Here is a 17,349-nt window from a genome sequence, read left to right as displayed (position 1 = left end):
ATGGAAAGCTTGCAGCACAGGAGTTACAACCCAATGTTATGTTTCCCTGATTTTATAATATTTTAGGCTGGAGCAGACCTCTGGAGCTCACCTGGACCACCTTCCCTTCCTCCCCCAAGCACAGGTAACTTTGAAGTTATCCTACTCAGGGTCTTTTTCAGCCAAATTCTGAAATCTCCAAGGATGGACATCTCACAGCCTCTCTAGGTGACCACTCTCAGGTAAAGACCTTGCAGATGACCAAATTGAGAGCCCTCCATGCTGCAGCTGTGCATCGCCTCTCACCCTTCCCTCGTACACCATCCATGGAAGACCCTGGTTCTGTCTTCACTATCGCCCCATTAGGTAGGTGAAGATGACAGTTGGATCCACTCTCAGCCTCCTCTCCAGGCTGAAGAAGCCCAGCTCTCGTTAAATGCTCACATTAACGCAATGCCCTCTAAGAAGACGCAGCAGACCCATCTGGTCCTCAGCGAGGAAGAGGCTCTCCCCCATACCAATTATTCAACGGTTGGGACGACATTCCTGGAATGATCAGGCTGCAGCACCATCTGTTCAGCTATGCTGGGCTGTCTGGTACAGGGGTAAAGCTTTGTTTCTGCACGACAGCGCTTTCCAGAGCCTGGTCTGATCCTCCTCGCAGAAGCTGGGAGATCTCAAAGATCTTGTTGCTTTTCCGTTCCAAGTGCCGCAGGTACCTTTCCATGCTACACTTGTTAAGAACCAGCAGTACCGCACAGACCTCTGCTATCCAAAGACGTCCATATGTAGTTATGTTGTCCCAGCCCACTCCAGCAGAGAAAAGGAAATAAAAACCAGCAGCGACATCACTTCATGGTGCCTTGGAAAGCTCCCAGATTGCACAACACGTGGTGCGGCACAGGAAGCCTAACCAAACACGCAAACAGCTCCGGCGTGCTTCACGCTCTTGGTTTTATGCCTTAGACTTCTTTCCCATTTCACCGAGCATTTTGTGGGCAAGAATCCCATTTTGAGGATTAGACCTGTCCTCTGCTGTTTCCAGCCCAGAAAAATTTGGCTTTTTTCCCCCCTCCCTCACTTCTCCAGTGCTTAAGGTGGTATCTGGATGGCCAAATGGAGAAGAGTTGAGAAGACTTGCCATGGGCACAACCACCAAGGACTGCATGAGGTTGGATGAGCCCACCTTAGTTATCACAGGGAATCACAGAATGGTTTGGGTTGGAATGGACCTTTAAAAGTCATCTAGTTCCAACCCCCCTGCCATGGGCAGGGACACCTTCCACTAGACCAGGTTGCTCAAAGCCCCATCCAACCTGGCCGTGAACACTTCCAGGGAGGGGGCATCCACAGCCTCTCTGGGGAACCTGGTACAGTGCCTCACCACCCTCACAGTGAAGAAATTCTTCCTTACATCTAATCTAAATGTTCCCTCTTTCAGTTTAAAACCATTACCCCTTGTCCTGTCACCACGCTCCTTGACAAAAAGGAGTCTTTCTTGTAGGACCCCTTTAAGTACTAAAAGGCTGCAATAAGGTCTTGCCGGAGCCTTCGCTTCTCCAGGCTGAACAACCCCAACTCTCTCAACCTTTCTCCATAGCAGAGGTGTTCCAGCCCTCAGACCATTTCTGTGTCCCTCCTCTGGACCTGCTCCAACAGGTCCATGTCATTCTTGTGTAGGGGACCCCAGATCTGGACGCAGTGCTCCAGGGGGGTCTCACCAGAGCGGAGTAGAGGGGCAGAATCCCCTCCCTGGACCTGCTGGCCACACTGCTCTGGATGCAGCCCGGGATACGGTTGGCTTTCTGGGCTGGAAATGCACATTGCCAGCTCGTGTCCCATAGCCACCAATACCCCAAATCCTTCTCCACAGGGCTGCTCTCAATCCACTCATCGCCCAGCCTGTATCCAGGAAGGAGAGGAACAGCTCCTACGGTGGCAAGCAAGAGGACTCTTCCATGTAGCCCTCTGTCCTTGTTCCAGAGAGAGTTTGGGATGCTGCAATCTCTTCTTGTCAAAAATCAAGTCTCCAGCCGTGCAGAGGAAATAACAAAACCTTCTCCTCTAAAAGAGGCTCTGCAGCTTCTGGAGCAAGGCAGGAGGAGAGGTTAATGTGTTTCAGTTCTGACTACCTTAAACCTCATGCATCCATGAAGTCTCAAGACCCGAGAAGGTGGCTGCAGCCTCCTCGGGTGAGCGCAGAAGTAGGTGTTTCGTAAGAGCTGTGCCCTCAATCCCAGCTGTTTATGCCATTTATGGAGATTTTGTGTTCATCCTATTCAAAGCGTCGCCTGAATCGACAGGGCACATAAAACATTTAGTGTTTGACAGCTCTAAGGATCAAAATTCTTCAGAGGACTTGCTGCATTATTTCCAATCGGGGAAAAGTGCAGAAACCTGCCATTAAATCCTGTTCTCTGGGGTCTGAAGGTGGGCTGTGCATTACCATAACTACATGCCTATTTGTCAACAGCCACATACTGGTTTCAAAATGATATATTTCTAGCAGCTTGCTTTTGTTCCTCCTCCTCCCCCAAATTTTAGAAGAGCTACAGCCGTGCACAGAAATAAAAGAGTGCCATTTGCTAATTTGGTACTAAAACAAAAAGGCAAAAAAATACAGAGGCCGCAAACCTCCCAGCTTTTTCATTCAGCTTGAGCTATTCAAGGCTTTTAGTACACTGCCAGCTCTGCCTGCTGCTGGGCACCCTCAGAGAAAAGCACTCCCCATATGCTACCGAGCAAAACCGATGCCTACATCGTTGCAGCCTCGAAAATTAGCGCTGCAGCTACCCATGCATGGAGTGGCAGTGTATCCTCCCTTGCTATCGCATCTCCCGTGGTAACTCACGCTCCTGCTGGGGCTGTCCTGGCTACGCAAGAACTGCTCTTGGTTTTCTTTTTATAAGATGAATGATAACTCTGTTTTCTTCCAAGAGGGGATCAGTAGCACTTGGTGAATTGCGTTGACCCTAAACGTGAAAAAAGACTTTGAAGTCTTGACTCCATGCTACAGCATTAAAGGCAAACACTTCTGAAATATAAAACCTGGGGTTTTGATCCTACTGTAGCACTAAAGGCCTAAAAAACTACGTCATGCTGCCTCTGCAATGATAATCATCATCTTTGGTGGGCCCTGATTTGTTACAGTGAGGTCGCAGATAAGAAGGGTCCCGTGGCAGGACATGTTATCACGTAAGCTATTAATGATAACAACATTTAATTACCTTTATCCATTTAATAACACATTTTACTAAAATTAGCCAGATAAATTGCTCCGATAGTACTGTTTGAGCTGAATTACACTCAGATTCCTGGTATTTAACCACTTCTCTGGGTATCTGAATACAGAGCATAGCTGTTCAGGGTGGGAACGGGGAGGAATGCTTCTTCTGCAGCATCTGTAGATCGGCAAGGCGCTCTTCTAATCTCATGAAAACTGTTCCAAACATTCCCTGGTCCCTAACAACTGGTTTTGTTCTTTGGAAAGACAAAACGAGAAGAGTAAGCCCATGCCAAGTTTCATTTGCTCAGGACTAGGAGCTAAACAAGCGTTGATGAAGTGCCACACAACAACAGTTCCTGCTTTTGTTTATACAGCACATACTGGGCAGTCCGCAGTAATAGATGGAGTGTCTGTGCTCAGTTTCCAGTGGGAACAGATTGGTCTGGAAAACACTCCAGCACTGGGTTTGCATTCGCCAGCAAAGGATCCTGAAGCACATGGTGTGGAGGTTAGCCAGCTCCCCCAGACAGACGACTTGGGCAGCTGCCAGAGCATCTCTCAACACCCCATCGCTGGTATTCTGGTTTTTCCCAGGTCATTTCCCAAATGCTACTCTGCACCTCGTTGGGATCACTTCGCAGTTTTACCTACGTTGCATCCAAAGAGATGCACGCGGAGGTCTGCAGCAAGATGAAGAACTTCAATCCACTTTTCCTCTGCTGTTGCACAGATGGGGAGTGACAAAAAACAAGGCAGTAAAACCTAGCGTAAATCTTTGCAGCTTCATGAAATTTCCTTATCTTATCAGGATAAGCCTAGGTCCTAGCAGCAAGGACTCTGCCATGCAGGAGACCCTGGTTTCATCACCTGGAAGTTGGACCAAAGAGGGCATTAAGCTCTTAAACAGATCTCACATCGCTGCAAGTCTATTTTCTTGGCCATGAGGCAGAGAATTGAGGACATTAAGTGAGGAAGTAACCCAGAAGATGATCAGCGTGACAAGATCTGGCTGAACACCCGCCCTTGGTCACTGTGAGAAGAGCCAGAGCTGCTGAAGCCCCGGCTGTTTTCAGCCTCCGGAGCTATTCGCAGGCAGGAACAGCTCCCGGCTTGAACTCAGCCCATGCCCAGCAGGCAGGCAGTCCAAAGAGCTGAAACACAGTGTCCTACTGCCTGTTCCCAGCACCTTGTACCAACTTGTAAGGCTTCCCCCACAATTTACGCATGTTCTTCGCCATCACGCCAAAGCCACAGTCTTTCAGTTCCCATTTAACTCTTTAGGAATCATATGGTGGAGCATGTAAACGGGCATACAGCTACATTTCAGAAAGATCTTCCTAGCAAAGCAATGCTAAACTTTAACACTCAAAGTTACAGAGTTTTCCCTCAGACTCCTCATTCAGAAATAAGTCCCGCAGCCCTGTCGCACCCTTCCCTGCAGCATCTTTTTCAGACAACCCGTGGGAAAGCAGCTTAGGTCCGACAAAGGTCTTGCCAGAAAGGCACGATTCCCTGCTCTGCTTTCCCTGCACCCCGTGGTAATTTTGCTGAATTTTTCAGCTAGTACCATCATTTTATTGTGCATTTTTCCAAGCCCTACAACAGCAGGCACAAAACTGCAGCCAGGTGGTCAAGTTCATAGAATCATATAAACACAGAAGGGTTTGGGTTGGAAGGGACTTTTAAAGGTCATCCAGTCCAACCCCCCTGCCGTGAGCAGGGACATCTTCAACTAGATCAGGTTGCTCAGAGCCCCGTCCAGCCTGACCTGGAATGTTTCCAGGGATGGGGCATCGACCACCTCTCTGGGCAACCTGGGCCAGTGTTTCACCACCCTCAGCGTAAAAAATTTCCTCCTTATATCTCATCTGAATCTCCCCTCTTTTAGTTTAAAACCATTACCCCTTGTCCTATTGCTACAGGCCCTACTAAAAAGTCTGTCTCCATCTTTCTTTTAAGTATTAAGCATTGAAAGTATCGAGTATTGGAACTATTAAGTATAGAAAGGCCACAAGAAGGTCTCCCCGGAGCCTTCTCTTCTCCAGCCTGAACAACCCCAACTCTCTCAGCCTTTCTCCATAGCAGAGGTGTTCCAGCCCTCTGATCACTTTTGTGGCCAAATATACCATCCCTGCATATCTCCTGAAAAAACAGGTGGAATCAGCTGGCAGAGTTGTTATGCACGTGTAGTGACATTTATTCATATGGAAGTTATCAGGACTAGCATCGTACCATCAAAACTCATGAGCTGTACAGAACGAGCTCCCAAATCTCCCAGGACCCAAAAGCACGAATGGAATTACATGAGTGCAGAAGAGAGTAAGCTGTCCACCATCTATCAGGAGGCTGAGCTAGGCTGAACTGACACAAGCACAAAACAGATTTTACACATTCTTCTTGGAGAATTTCAATGCGGGGAGGAAAAACAGGTGACACGAAGACATGAAAGGAAAGCAGTAATGGTAGCTGAAGGTGTTTTACTTTAATTGTATCACAAAAATAACTATATGCAACCTCCACGGTTGCCACTGAACAATAACACAGAAGATGTAGAATGAAGTGATTTATTCAAATGCTGAAAAAAAATAATCTGTTGCATAGGAATGCAAACTGATATAAACCAAGTCTTTCCCACTTATATGAAGAGCCATTTCTCCCTGGCAGAATGAGAATGGAAAAATACTTTCATATTTCACAAGGAAACATTTTTTATGATAACAGTCAAGCATTGCAAAAGGGGCCCCACGAGGCTGCAGAATCTGTGCTTGAAGGTTTTCAAGACCCAACTGCACAAAGCCCCGGCGCAGCCCAGATGAGTTCAACACTGACCCTGCTTTGAGCAGAGGTGCAAGCTGTCCCACCTGAACAATTCTGAGTCCACCACACACAGACAGTCTTTGTAAGGGGAAATGAGCCACCACGCAGCATAACAGGAGAGCGCAGCAGCAGCTGCAGGTGAAGACGATGTTCAAGAAGGAAGGGTTGAGGGTACGGAACTGTAGAATCGTAGAAGGCTTTGAATTGGAAGGGACCTTCAAAGATCATCTAGTCCAACCCCCCTGCCATAGGCCTTGAACACTTCCAGGGATGGGGCATCCACAACCTCTCTGGGCAACCTGGTCCAGGCAGAAAGCATGATCTCCAGTGTCTCCAGAACAATTTCTGGAGCCTTTGGATCATGGGAGCTCTCATACCCTGGTAAACCTCCAGGTCTCTCAGTGTTGTTGAATCCCTAATCTTCTGCAGCTTCATTATGCAACCACATGCAAATCACTTCCTTTTTGTCTCCGTTTCTCTCTGCTTTTTGTGGTTTAGCCATTCCAGAAAAAGGCAGGAAGCGGACGGAAGACCTGACCAGGCTCATGCCCTGGTGTCTGTCAGCTACATGGCCGAGGAAAGCCCATTCACTTTTGCGTCAAGCCCAGGCATGAAATACATCCTCCCAAATTAATTCAAAATGCCCATGGACCTACACTTAAGACATCTGTACATCTTCAGGGTGCGTACATAGTTTATTATAATAAAGTCCTGAATTCTTTCTAGTTATGTCAGATAGCAGCAAGTGCCTGAAATACTTAGAAACCAGAGAAAGACTGGGTTTGCTCATTTATTCACTGCTGTTTCTTCTGTGGCTGCAACAGGGATGCAAAGCAACATGTTTAGAAGCAGCCAGAGAAAGTTGAAGTCTACAACAAGTGTTTTTGCCATGGTTTCCTGCCAGGAAAAGCAACACAAAGCCAGCGTCCTTCCCATGATGGTCCTTCAGCTACCCAGATTCAAAAGAGCCAAGCCAAGGAGTCTCGCCTTCAACAAAAAAATGCATCTCACTAGGTACAACAACTAACTGCCGAGCAGCATTTTTATGGAGATGCAGCTACGGTAGCAGTCATCAGGTACTTGAGAACAAACAAGTCTCCCAGTAGTAGCAAGCCTTTCAAGTTGTCCTTTGGGGTTTTTTAGGTTATACATCCCACAAGCAGCATGTTCTGGCTGGGCACCACATGTGTAAGAGGACAGATGTAAAACAGTAACTTCTGGAGAAAATGGCAGCAGAGCACAGATGTAAGTGAAGGTTGGCTAAATGTGATCATTTATTCCTGTGATCCCAAGGCTGGAACCAGACGTGGGGAAGAAGCAGCTACAGGGACAATGTATAGAGTCTTTGGTGCAACTCGGAGGAACCAGTTCCTGTTCTTCACTTCTCCCAATTAGTGGGACGACGTCCATTAGCATGGCACTAACTACTTCAGAATAGACCTATTAAGGGATCTCAGCATGTCTTAAGGCAGTAGAACACCTCTTCCCATTCCCACGTAGCTTTTCTGCCGCATTTAATTGCGTTTGATGCTGCTTTCTACAGCCCTAGAGGTTTTCAGGGCACTTTGGCCCACCTACGCAAAGCCGAGTCTGTCCCCAAACACTTCAGCAGTCAATATACCCAAATAGAAAGAGACCCCAGCTTTGCCACATCGCTTCAGGCACGTCAACCCTCACAGGACCTACTCTGCCTTGTCTACACAGACTAAAGCCACTATGTACAGCACCAAGCATGGCAGAGGTCCAGGCTCAAGCTGTGCACCCCAGGCGCTGTCAAGCAGATGTTGCAGCCAAATTTCGATCTAGCACAGGAGCCAGCAAGTAGAGGAGGGACACGGTGGCAGCAGCAGCAGCAGGTATATCTCATGTCCCTTGGTTCCTTTCCATCGTTCCTCACTGGTCCTATAACGAAGCCACAACACCGCATGTCGCAGCGACATGCCGGGTACCAGACTGAAGTCTATCTCATTACCGCAGACACTGCAGCAGGAGAAACTGGGTTAACCAGATCTCAAAGGAAAACAGCTAGCAGCTGCCAGTGAAATGAATATTTAAAAAAAAAATGATCTCACGTGACACAACTGAAAACTTAAAACTTATCTCTTAGTCTGACCTTTTGGATAGCATAGGCCCTCAGACACCCCTGAACTAGTTTTAACTTTAAGATAGAAATACTGCTGTTTAAAGGGCTTTTCTTAGGAAAGTATTATTTCTTCCTTTTAAGAATTTGCTAGTGAAAAATATCTGACCTCCATTCAAAAATTAGAGCCCACTTTCTAGTTTAGACATTCTAGTCTCAATATTTGGACCCGGTTGTCCACCAGACCAGCAGAGCACCACGAACATTGGACCACCATCAGCTGCAGGTGTCTGGATGCTGGCAAGCAGTGAACCCTGATTTGAAGTGCGAGGCACAGAAAATAATAAAGAAACTAGTCCACAGAAAACAAACTGCTTCTCCAGGTCCCCAAGTCCTGCCACCAGCAGCAGCAGTTTACCACATAATCCAGGTCCAGTTTGCTCCCTTGATTATTTGCCATTTGCCTTCAATCCTCCCAGAATTAAAACAATAGCAGATCAACTTTCCTGTATCTGCCAGAATCAGAGGTCAACGTGACCCAGAATCTACATGCTCATGCTAAGGGACCCCACAGTGCCATTAAATCTTTATTAATAGTTCTCTACCAGTCAACACATTGTTTTCCCTCCAACACCAGGCTGCCAGGACAGTTACCTGGATCTTTCTCTTTCCCTTTTTAATACATTGGCACAATATTAGCTTTTATTTAGACCTTCTGGTTTCCTCAGTTTCCAAGACTCACTGAAAAATCATGGTCTGAAAAGCTATTCCTACAGTTATTTCATCCCACAAAAGCTTGGACCAGCTGATCTTTTGAGGTCCCTTCTGACCTGGGCTATTCTATGATTCTATTTGCCATAAATTATCCAATTTTAAAAAAATGCATCTAAACTTTACCCTCTGTCTCCATTTTCCAAACCGCACTACGTTAAATTACATTAGGAGGAGGCTGAGTTCTTCTGCATTTTCTGCATTACCAACAAGTATATCCCTTGCATCAAATAACAGGCCCGTACCGTGGCTAAGAACAAGTTTTGTACACATTGGCTAGCCACAAAGCTAACTTCTGAGCACTCATTTCTCCCTCTGCCATTTTGATCTCCTGAGTCAGTATCTAATTGATAATTCTGCCCTATCATTTTTCCCTTCTTCCTGATCACTGCATTTACCACCATAATTAGTATAGCTATTTTCCTTCTACGTCAGACTGTTTTTAATTGCTGCAGCCTTCTCTTTTTAAGCTTTAAAACCATTTTTCTGTTCGAACTGTCGTAGTCACCCGAGTGAAGACAAACCTGCTGCCAGTTGGACTTGTTCACCAAATACATGAACAGCTCTTGATCACCTGCACCCAAGCAACTACTCGTTAACTGATCAGTTCCTGCCTCATTTTCCATCCAGAGGAAGTCTTACAGGATTCCCAGGGACTAACAGGGTAATTTAGCTATAATTTAGATATTCTAAGGATAGCGAGATGCCTTTGGCACGTCCTCGGGGATGTGGCAACAGAGGCTCTTTACCTGTTTGCCGTGGACAAAATAGGTGTCTTCCAAGGCACCAAATCTCACGTAAGGGAGCAGTCCAGCAGACAAGCCAACGCTCTGTTAGGACACTTGCCCATCTGCAGATGCTAACCACGGCAGTCAGACGAACCAACTCCCTTTCCAACATTTGCTACGAGTCTTCTTAAATTTGCTATTGCAATTAAAGCAGTAACCACTACCCCCAGGGAGATGATGGAGGCGATTTAAACTCATTTGGCAAAACCAGCAACTAAAGAAAGTTGCACCTAACTCCTGAAAGTGGTTTGGTTTATTTTTATTTGTTTATTTGTTTTTAAAGGAGGAGGTTGGGGGATACCCTTCCTCCCCCAACAAACTTTTCTCCCTGCCACTTGCTGTCTCCCATGCTTAGCTCAGCAGGCAGCTGCTAAACTCCCACTGGGGAATAGGGGCGGAGGCAGCATTTTTCTGGCTCCCCAGCCTCACCCATGGGGCTAATTAATATTCCTTAAGCACCACACCCCTAATTACAATAGACTAAGTGAGCACAAAAGTGCTTTGGTCTCAAAAGTTTGACTTGTATTTTTCCTGTGAATTTACATTCCGCAGAATACCCATTAAGTCCATGTTTTTAATTACGGCATCAAAACCTCTTGATTAGAGTACAAAAACCCATCGACTCTGAAATTAGAGCACAAAAAGCTCATTCCCCTAGTCCTGCAGCGGAGCAGTTCACCAAGAAAACATTTCTATCCGAAGCAAAGGATGCCACGTCCCAGACAGTGACACACACTCAGCCCCACAGTGAAAGAGCTTGGATACGAGATGAAAGCTCGCCTTATTAGAATAAATTAGGATAGAGCAGATTTAGCAATGCTAGGGAGGACCTGGGGCAGCTCTCAATGTTACAGGCTGCAATATAATAGCTGGCCAGAGCTGTATAGCCCTTTTCAGAAGATCACGTGTGATGGGCTTACGCGGTGCAATGCCTCCAGGACCGTCCCGTGCGCCCCGCGCTTGCACAGACCGTGGCCCTTGACCGCATCCGCCGTCTACGCAGGACATGGGACGGGAACAGAGCCGGCAGTGTTTCTCCAAGCCCTTTTGAGTGCTTCCATGCAGTCGCAGCAAGCGAGGATGGAAAAGAGCAATAAAGGGCAAGGCTGTCCCCCTGCCAGGCTTGCTCTCAATAGTCCTTAACCACTGCTTAAGCTCGCCTCTGCCGTCGATAGTTGTTGTATACAGGAGTTGGCCACACGAGCGCAAGCGTTCCATGAGGAGCAAGGCGTACGAAGGAGTATTTGACATTCTGTTACTTCACTTTAAGCACAAAAACCCAAACTGTGAACCTAATCAAAATACTGAAAAAACCCATGGAAACCAGATAATCAGCAACAGCAGGCAACTTTTGCTCTGCAAGAGTTTAAGCACGGCAGTGAAGCTCAGTCCAGAAGCCCATCAGCCTCTGCTGTCAAAACTGCTGACAGATCTCCATCTGCCCAGGAAAAGAGACTCTGGATATCCCTCCCTCCATCATCCCCACTCTCCCCAAGGCTTTTCAGCTCGCTTGTTGACAGCTTCAAAGAGGGAAGCCCATGAGTTACAGCCTGCTCTTGCTACCAGCAGCATGGCACCAGGTAGCCTTTGGGGCAGCACAAAACTGAGAGAAGATGAGTTTCAACGGGATGTTTTATTATCTAAGTTTTCACATCCAGAAGCGTGACTGAGCCCAGTGAAGCAAAAGAAAGTCACATTCACAAAACGCATTCATTTCAAACCTGCTATTAGTGCCATCAGCGACGTAAGGCTGTTGTATCTATAAGCCTGATGCCCACCTCCTTCCATAGAGAAGTTCCGTCATCCCCTCATCTGCCATCTCACAGCATCCCTCCGGGCTGCTCAGGAGACGAGTCTTCAGGGCGACCTTCCTTTCGGTTGACGACACATCCACCTGAAGGGTCTAATTTGGGGTGCTTTGCAGACAGGCTGCGAAAGCAAGTTGTTGCATGCCTCCCCGAGGAGAGCAAGTGGGCAGGCTATCTCCAGAGGGCCTGGCAGAGAGCCCTCCCCTCCGAAGCCGTGTGGGTGATGGCACTGCCCTCCCGATCCAGCCTCCCCCGGGGTTTTGCAACAGAAAGAACCACAGAGAAGCTGTTTGCTGGAGCCAGACGGCTCTTTCAGAAGAGCTTAATTAGTTGGGCTCCTAAATACGTGACGCTTAGATGGGAAACAAGGGGTTGCTTTTTTTTCGTTTGGGCTTTTCTTTTTTTTTTTTTTTTTTTTTTTTCCAGAAAGTTTGCAATCTACCCACTTCAGAGCCCATTCACAATACGCCTGCCACAAGAACCTGAACAGAGTAATTATAAACAGGAGGAGACCGCCCAGCAGCCACACGAGTTATTTCCCATACACTTACAGAGCCCTAATCCCAATGCTTTAAGACAACAAGACCTGCCTTAGATCTGCCTTATTTCAGGAAAAAAAGGAAATGGAAAAAAAAAAAGGGAAGCCTGACCTCACAGTATATTAGTTTTGAACTCGCAGCTGCAGCAGATGGCTTGCGAAGGGGATGAAGAATAGGCTCCAATTATAAAAGGAAGAGCAAAAGAGACATGACATGAGAAGAGGTCCTTCTGCCAAGCCAGAAGCTTAAATCAGGATAAGGTAAAACCCCATTTTGCCCAAGCAGAAGCACTTTGGAGAAGACCTAGACAGCCTCAGAGCCACAGTGTAATCAACAAAAGATCTGGGCTTTAAATCCTACATATTTAATATCTCAGGCAAGTAGTCAAGAAATGACACTGTATAATCCATTTTTAATGCTCCATATTCTTCTCCCGGATGTCACCTTCTGCCTAAAAAATTTCCCGAGTAACGATTTATCCTGAGTGGTTTAATATTAAACCAAAATTACAATAGAGGAAGGATTCTGAGTGTAACGATTCTCCCAGCTAGAAGTACCCATTTCATAAATGAGTTATTTTCTACTGATTGCTTTAGGACTGCTGAAAGAAGCTCTTTTATTCTTTCAAGTCAGAAGCATGCCGAGGTGTCGATACTAGCCTGGGTTAGACACCATGGCCTGGCAGCTACTCTTTAAAACTCACTGCTTTTTTCTCCCCTTCCCACTCAAGGACATCCCTCCACCCTTCCTCACCCCCACTCTGTCCCCATTAGACTGAACAATGACGACCACCAACCTGCTGTCATTCAAACCCACCTCCTCCTCCTTCTAAATTCAATCCACTTTAATCATTTTTTTAGCAGGGCCTGTAGTGATAGGACAAGGGGTAATGGTTTTAAACTAAAAGAGGGTAGATTCAGACTACACATAAGGAAGAAATTTGTTACAATGAGGATGGTGAAACACTGGCCCAGGTTTGCCCAGAGAGGTGGTTGATGCCCCATCCCTGGAAACATTCCAGGTCAGGTTGGACGGGGCTCTGGGCAACCTGATCTAGTTGAAGATGTCCCTGCTCATGGCAGGGGGGTTGGACTAGATGACCTTTAAAGGCCCCCTCCAACCCAAACTATTCTATGATTATCCACATATCATGATCCCATAGGCTAACTCTGTAAAGAACAGTTTATTAGCTCTTCTGAGCCTAAAGTTTGATATCATGGTGATACCATGCTGATATTCCTGCCCTGCTGTTTTTTCCACTGTGATCAGGCAGAAAAAAACCCCAACCCAACAGTGGTAGCACAACCGTTACAGCTTTTCGGCTTATTTCCTCCTATGAGAAGCATCAAGTGGCATTTTCAATAGCTTAAAATGCAAAGAGGTATGTTTGTCTCATTTTATGCAGCACCAATTGCCCACCCTTTACTTCTTTTGGACCATGTCTCGGATCCTGCAGCTTCTCCTACATTGCAGAATTCATGAATGTGCCATTTATTTTGTCAGGTTTTGCCAAGATTTATTTTATCTGGGCTCTGATTAGGCCAAATGACTTATTGTCACTCAAAGACTAGTCTTGAACTAATGGTTGAAACCACTATCGTGCTTCCAGTTGTCTTCAACTCACCAAGCAACTTGGAGAAAGTCGCTCTGAACAATGTCTCTGTTTCCCAAACCGTACAACTGGGAAAACCCTGACCTACTTGGCAGCAGCGTGGAGAGCCTGCGCTCTTTTTTTTTTCTTTTTAATGATTTAAGACAACCCAAATGTGAGGCACTGGAGAGACGGAATTCCACAAAGTCATTAACAGAGCACCAGAGGGACAGCTTGAAAGCTAGTTATCAGTATTTTTCCTGTAATCCAAAATCCCTCTCTCAATTTGCCAAAAGCCTAATCAAACAAACTTTACATCATCCTTTGACAGTTGCCAAACTGAGGTTTTTAGACGAGGAGAGGGCTGCTAATGAAAGGGGCTACTGCAACCAGCAGAAAAGGCAGGATGAATATTTACTAGCCAACATGCCACAAATGTAGAGGAAAGTGACTGTCTTTTCAGATGAAGGTCACAGATCCTGAATTTAAATGTGTTAGGAAATGCAGATGGAGCCTCATGCAACTGCTCTTATCATGGGTTTCCACATCCCAAACTAGCTGAAGTGTCCAGACACCTTTGAGCGCGATAAATAAAGATTGTACCTTTATGAAGCTACCACAAAAAGTGCACAAGTGCAGCAGACTGCCCCAGGGTAAGAAAAAAGACAGTCCTGGAGGCTGTTCATTTTTGGTCCTTCCTAAACAACTGAGGGGAAGGAGGGGGAAAAAGAGTAGAGTAGAGTAGAGTAGAAGATAGGATAGGATATTTTCAGTTGGAAGGGCCCTAGAATGATCATCTAGTCCAAATAAATCACAACTAAAGAATAGCAGTGAATTTGTGCAAAGTGAAGCCTGTTCCTACTACCATGATGTAGGACTTCACGAGGGTCTTCTGCTCTTTTCTCAAAAGCAGAGCCAAGCCTGCTTGCTCACTGCACTGAGATTTAGTTTTGCTCCATCTCATCTGCCACTGAAGGCAGTGGCTGAGGCTTGCAGCATGCGATCGCTACCTCTCCTTGTCCCACACACTGGATGCTTGAGCCCTCCGCCGGCCGCGTGAAAAGGCTTCTCTCCCTTTGAAAAAAGGGCTGTTTGTTCCCACATAGCGATGGCATTCGGCTTCAGGGCTGGACCCTCTCTGCAGGGACAGGGGCAGACAAAGGCTGAGCCAAGGCTCCCAGCTTGTTGCCGATGCCCACGTAACGACGTTACAGACCGACCTTGTTCTGGAGAACGGCAGCAAGTTCATGCTCTCGTGACTTGGAAAGTTCGCTGCACTGAACATCTGCCTGATGTACATTGACACTTTCAGGGGGGAAAAAAAAAACAAACAAGTGGGAGGATTTCAGGCATCCAGCTCCGAGTCACGCTCAACCTTCTTCCTCCTTCTAGAAAATACAAAAACTCTGGGGACAAGGAGTCTCACCATAGGTTTGTCCACACCTACTACAATGGATTTCAGCCTCTACCAGTACCTACTAATTGCTGAAGAGTAATGGACACATTAAAGTTCATTTGGAGAGTGCTTCACTGTCTGAGCTTTGCTCAGGAGAGGTTCTGCATTTGTTTGCCACAGTTTATTCATCCGTAAAATAACACTATCCCCTACGGCATAGAAGACCATGAGAGACGGTCATAAAATCCTCTACGTGAAGGTCATAAAAATGGTCCAGAGTCTGCACTTAAGACTGCCTGTAAGCTGAAACAAGGAGCATCACAGCTGAGGGACAAAGCCCTTGCTGATGAACAAAGCCAAGACAGGCTGTCAAGATTCACTGGCCCTCCCAGAAAGGTCAACTGTCATCCGATTTTCCCATCCTGCCCCATTCCACTCAAGGCTACATCCTCCACAGCGTAGCTGGAAAGGAACTCCCATTCTGACCTCAACCCCTACCACCTGAAGCCTGGGGTGACTTGAACCAACAAGGGCAGGGAGGATTTGGGCAAAGACACCAAGTTGCAAATTAGCCATTAATGAGCTCAGACTCAGGTATCCCTTCCCCCCTGAAATCTGCTTAAAGCAAGGTAAAGAAACATCTCAGGGATTACCAGGTCCTAGCTGAGTCAGTCACATGTCACCTGGACCTTACGTGGTGCCTCTTATCACCCTTGCCCAAATGTCCATCCCACAGCTTTTCCATCCACCTTCATGGGGTCTGGTAGCACATCTAAGACACTGTAAAGCAGTAGATGGTTCCTGCTCTGAAGAACTTACAACTTGAATAGAGAGGGTCAAGATAGTGAAGATAAACTAAGCAAAATGATTAACACCGTTGTAGCTATTGTGTTCTGTTGGATGCTTGCCTTGGTAAATCTACCTGGTAGAGTCCACCCACCTTCACGGGGCCTGGGATGAGTCACAGTGTCCACCCAGTGCTCTGGTAAATTGGAGAATTGAAGGATGGGAAACAACTCTGCCCCTTTGCAAATGGAAGTGGACCAGGGACTTGGCCACTGACCAGCAGTGGAGTTTTGGCAAGGCGGGCACACGCTGCCTTCCAGCTCCTTGACCCACTTCCAGCCCTGCTAGGACTGCTGTTGCTTCACATTTCCCTCAGCAGCTTACAGTACAGCCACCAGAAAAATGTATAGGCCAGAACCCCAGAAAGCCCACAAATAAATATGCTCTCCTTTGAGGGATTTTTTTAGTTTTTAATAGGGACATTTTCCAAGCAATGTTCTACAATCTTAAATTCAGCTGACAAATTCAAAACTCCCTGACATCTCTGTAATTAGCTGCAGACAGCTGACTTACACTTTGACAAACAGTGCTATATTTGCTCTGAACGGCTGTGTTCTGCGTTGCTATTTAGTATTATTCATTTTGAAGTACTATCCTTCACCCCGGAAGCTCAAGCCATGCAGACACCGAAAAGATTCTGCACTGTGCAAGATGGGGTCAGCACTTTGCAATTTCCTGGTCTTTTATTTCAGCTCTCCGAGCACACACAAGCGAGAGACAACAGGATCCAAATCTCTTCCTAACCTTTTACCATTCTCAAGCCAAGGACTGCATTGCCTGATTAGTTTACTGGAGGAAACCAGCTTCTCAGTAGGCATTTGATTACAAGAAGCAAATTCTCCAGGGAGAAGGGCAGACTCTTGTTTAAACACCTCTGTTTATCCCTGTGCACAACGCATCCCCATTCACCAGGCAGCGGTGCACTGATCACCCCCTCCCTTCCCATTCACAATTAAGAGGTACTGCATCATTTATATGACCTATTTGCATGCCAAAGCTGTATCTCAGTACTACAGCTGTACGTGATCAGTAACTGGCCCTGATCTCGTTTTTACAGATAACCAGGGTGGGGGCTTACTTCTTTACCTCCCTACATGTGAATGTCACAGTGTCAATGAAGGGAGGGATGTGGTGGAATCATAGAATGGTTTGGGTTGGAGGAGACCTTTAAAGGTCACCTAGTCCAACCCCCTGCAATGAGCAGGGACATCTCCCACTAGATCAGGGTGCTCAGAGCCCCGTCCAACCTGACCTGGAATGTTTCCAGGGATGGGGCATCGACCACCTCTCTGGGCAACGTGGGCCAGTGTTTCACCACCCTCAGCATAAAACATTTCTTCCTTATATCTAGTCTGAATCTCCCCTCTTTTAGTTTAAAACCATTACCCCTTGTCCTATCGCTGCAGGCACTACTAAAAAGTCTGTCCCCATCTTTCTTATAAGCTCCCTTTAAATACTGAAAGGCTGCAATAAGGTCTCCCCGGAGCCTTCTCTTCTCCAGGCTGAAC

General features: G+C 46.6%; 1 protein-coding gene across 4 annotated transcripts in view; it reads right to left on the bottom strand.

The window, feature by feature from the left end:
• Window positions 1-17,349, bottom strand: part of ARHGAP39 (Rho GTPase activating protein 39) — a 149,064-nt gene that overhangs the window by 84,902 nt on the left and 46,813 nt on the right. Inside the window, exon 1 of one of the 4 annotated variants that reach the window (XM_075024119.1) lies at window positions 424-488. The exons of 2 other annotated variants lie outside the window; for them this stretch is intronic. In XM_075024119.1, the coding sequence (XP_074880220.1) occupies window positions 424-425 (2 nt within the window). In that variant the 5' untranslated portion in view covers window positions 426-488. Of the gene's footprint in view, window positions 1-285; window positions 345-423; window positions 489-17,349 lie in introns of those variants that run through there. One more of the 4 variants, XM_075024122.1, reaches the window with a different exon arrangement.

This window comes from Buteo buteo, chromosome 3, assembly GCF_964188355.1.
Source record: "Buteo buteo chromosome 3, bButBut1.hap1.1, whole genome shotgun sequence".
In the NCBI taxonomy this organism is placed as follows: Eukaryota; Metazoa; Chordata; class Aves; order Accipitriformes; family Accipitridae; genus Buteo; species Buteo buteo.
Note: the sequence above shows the minus strand (reverse complement) of the source record. Positions and strands in the feature narration are given on the sequence as shown.